Source organism: Porites lutea, chromosome 3, assembly GCF_958299795.1.
Source record: "Porites lutea chromosome 3, jaPorLute2.1, whole genome shotgun sequence".
NCBI lineage: Eukaryota > Metazoa > Cnidaria > Anthozoa > Scleractinia > Poritidae > Porites > Porites lutea.
The window spans coordinates 32,877,635-32,880,853 of NC_133203.1; the positions used below are offsets into that span (position 1 = coordinate 32,877,635).

At 39.3% G+C, this 3,219-nt stretch overlaps 1 protein-coding gene across 1 annotated transcript; it reads left to right on the forward strand.

The window, feature by feature from the left end:
* Positions 1-561: 561 nt before the first annotated feature.
* LOC140929956 (uncharacterized) lies at positions 562-1,949 on the forward strand. Its single transcript, XM_073379635.1, has 3 exons — positions 562-791; positions 1,034-1,288; positions 1,512-1,949. Exons 1-3 carry the CDS (start codon positions 562-564, stop codon positions 1,675-1,677), a joined length of 651 nt encoding a protein of 216 aa, XP_073235736.1. The 3' UTR covers positions 1,678-1,949.
* Positions 1,950-3,219: the final 1,270 nt, after the last annotated feature.

Consider the following 3,219-nt stretch of genomic DNA (forward strand, 5'->3'; position numbering starts at 1 on the left):
TCAGATTGGAAATCTTTGAATGGATTAAGCTTCTTAGAAGACATTTACATAAATTTCAGGAAAATGGAGCTGGTAGAAATTTCATAACTGCCTCGCGTGTGAATTCACGGCTCATTACACATACAAGAATGCAGAGATCAATCTGAAATCTACAACTAGCAACAGATTCAACTTTGGAATAATAAATTCATTAATGGATTCTTGGGGGGTACGCTTGACCTGGTTTGACTGTAAGACCGTTATTAAAGTGCTACTACGACGAAAATTTTTGTTTTTGTTCCCGAGTTTTTTTAACATAAATCTGTTGTATATGTTCAAAATTGTACAAATAGCAAAAAATTGGAGCGATACTTGAGTACGGGGGCTGGAAATTTCCCACTGAAAAGTGCGTAAATACCGTCCGCCATTACATAGTTCGCAAAACAATAGCCCGCGAGATCTCCGCAAAGCGGTCGTGCGTTTGACCACGTGATTTATGCACTGTGACGTAGAAACATCAACCAAAATATTCGCATTTGGGAAAAGTTTGTGAGTTTAGGGCCTTTTAACAAGACGTTTAAGATGTCATCTCCGTCGGATTCCTCTTCCTGCACATCTGAAGATGATCTAGAAATTTTAACAGTTGACGAAGTGACTGGGGAATTGTCTGAATTTGCGCCGTACGACGACAGTTGCGAACCCCTTGCTACCGAGGAAGAAGCCGCGGACTACAACGAAAGAGTTCATCGCGAAGGAGAAGAGGAACAGCAGTTTCAACGAAGATATTCGGGAGAGGTGCCAGCGAATGAATGGTATGGTATTATCATGGAATGTAGATTTATATTTTTATTTTCCAATTTCAACATACCCGTCGTTAAATCGTGCGCGTGACGAACGCGACTATGTGTTTTGTTTAAGTTTACAATTGCGTTGCTATGTGATTAGCTGTACTCCTGATTTTATGCGATAGTTTTATTGAAGAGGTCAGACAATTAATAATTTTAAACAGACGTATTTTTCTTGTGTTTGACGAATTTTTCACATTATTTTGCAGGTGTTCGTGCTCGAACTGCTCTGTCGGCCTTGTTACAAAAGCGCAGGAGTGCATTTGCTGCAAAGAGATCGATCGCTGCGAAGAGGTTATGGAAGAAGCCATTGGAGACCGGACCGTACGCATAACCCTCCATCCAGGGTTTGAAAGCGTCTGCTTAAACCACCACTTATTAGAAGTGGCTGCACTGGGCCTAAAAACGCGAGCTGGAAAGTCGTACACAACTGTTCGTGGGCAAAGCAACAAAAGTGATGATGAGTAAGTTGGGGTATTGTTGACTTTGTATCGGAACGATCGAACCTTACATAGCATTGAATAATTGATACATCTAAGCTTATCGCCGTGGACTGATCTCATAGAATCCCATTTTTTTATTTTCTAAATGGCTTTATTGCCCCAACTGCTTATTTTTAGAGGGAGTATTTATTTATCTCCATCCAGTCCCTCCTTGAATTAACAGTGATCTCATTTCTCTAACTAGATTCCTGAGGTCTGTGGCCTATCACCAATTTACAAGACTGCTGTGGAGTTATATTGGTAGTTCCAGGCGATACCCCTTGCCCTGTCGTGCCTACAATAAAATCAGGAAACAATTTCCGAGTCAAAATGGCCATTATCGTGGATTCGAAGATGAAGAAAATGAATAATAAATGCACTGTTTGTTCTTGAAGAGTGTCATGTATGCCATTGGGGCCAAGGAGGACCTACAGTGGTTGCTTGAATACTTGTCCGTAAGCACTTAATTTTATGGGCCAAACTTCAGAATTCTCAGCCACTTACTCGCTTTTTCTTGAATGACAAACTTGCCCACTGTGTGAAGCCTTGTTCTTCTAGCGTTCAGTTAAACTCAAGTTAAGTGGCTAGGAATTCTGATGTTGCTCCAATTTTCATGTACACAAGTAATAAAAATTAAATTGAATTCAGCCTGAATTTAATTTCAGTTTTAATGTATCGTTTCTTTCTTTTCACTCGGCTCACAGAGCAGTGCAAAACTTAATAGCAGGTTACCTGCTGGAAACTCTCCTGGCAGGTCTGGTTGACTCTTCCAGACTTTTGTCTGGCTACAGTTTCTGCAGAAACTTTCTACGGTTAACAAGGTACCTGTCTGTGATACAGAAAGTTTGGGTTTGGAAAAGAAGCACAAGTAGCAGAACTGAAACAAAAGAAGAAGTTGGGTTGAAATCCTTCCGATGAATGGACACGAACCTTTTCCACTTTAATCTAACGCTGCCCGAATCAGGAGAATTATGAATAGAAATCCCCAATTCATCGTTCTTTACGTTTCCACAGTCCTGAACAACACAACGTCTACCAGGCATACTTTCGCTTTAAGTCAAAAAAGCGAAGAAAGAACCTCCAAAAGCTTCCAAAAATATCTCGTCCTGCATGCGAAATTAGCCACGTTTGTTTGCCTTGTTTTGCCGCGTTGATGTTTCTATGTCACATCTCGCCCCAACTCCTTCAAATACTACTCCCGGTCATTTTTTGAATCGAGTAATGGCGGCAAGACATTTACGAAAATTGCCGTGCAAATAAACACACTTCCAGATCATATTTGGACTCCAAACTTGGCACGGTAAGTCACTTTTACATACATTTTCGAAATATGTAATCAAAAACAAATTCCCAAATTTGATCGTAGTAGCACTTTAAGCACTTTTTAAACCTTTACGCACCACCATAGCTGTTTATCATGTCGCTTGCAAAACCGAAATATTATCGAAGGGAAAAGCTTTTTTAAAAAAATGGCTCGTAAGGTCCCTCTATAAGAGAAAGATAAACAGAGGTTGAAAATGAAAAAAAAAACAATTTTTTTTTGTGAATTTTGGTTAATTTAGTTTTACAATTTTCCTATAAAAATAACTATCGGGGACGTAAAGAAACAGAGTCATCAATATTCGACGCAACTTTCTAGCAAGTGCGACCGGAAAGCCAAGTTTATAAATAGGATATTATATGGGTCTATATTCAGTAAACCGGAACCGTTCCTTTTAATCTTAGACCTGATTGGTTATCTTTACACAAGGCTGTTAAGTAAGACTTAAGAGCTGCTAAGTTTTACTTGACCAAAAATTCGTGTGTGAAGGCCTGAGTAAAATCTCAAGTAACTTTACTTTGCATCTCATTAAAGTCGGAAAGTTGAAACGATTCAAGAAAATTTCAAGCGACTTGTAAACTATCCTTATGAT

Bases quoted from the DNA above. Each gene is read 5' to 3' on its own strand.
- LOC140929956 (XM_073379635.1), top strand. From the start codon at position 562: ATGTCATCTCCGTCGGATTCCTCTTCCTGCACATCTGAAGATGATCTA. The intron at 792-1,033 runs GTATGGTATTAT...ATTATTTTGCAG, and splicing joins GAGGTGCCAGCGAATGAATG to GTGTTCGTGCTCGAACTGCT. The intron at 1,289-1,511 runs GTAAGTTGGGGT...TTCTCTAACTAG, and splicing joins AGCAACAAAAGTGATGATGA to ATTCCTGAGGTCTGTGGCCT.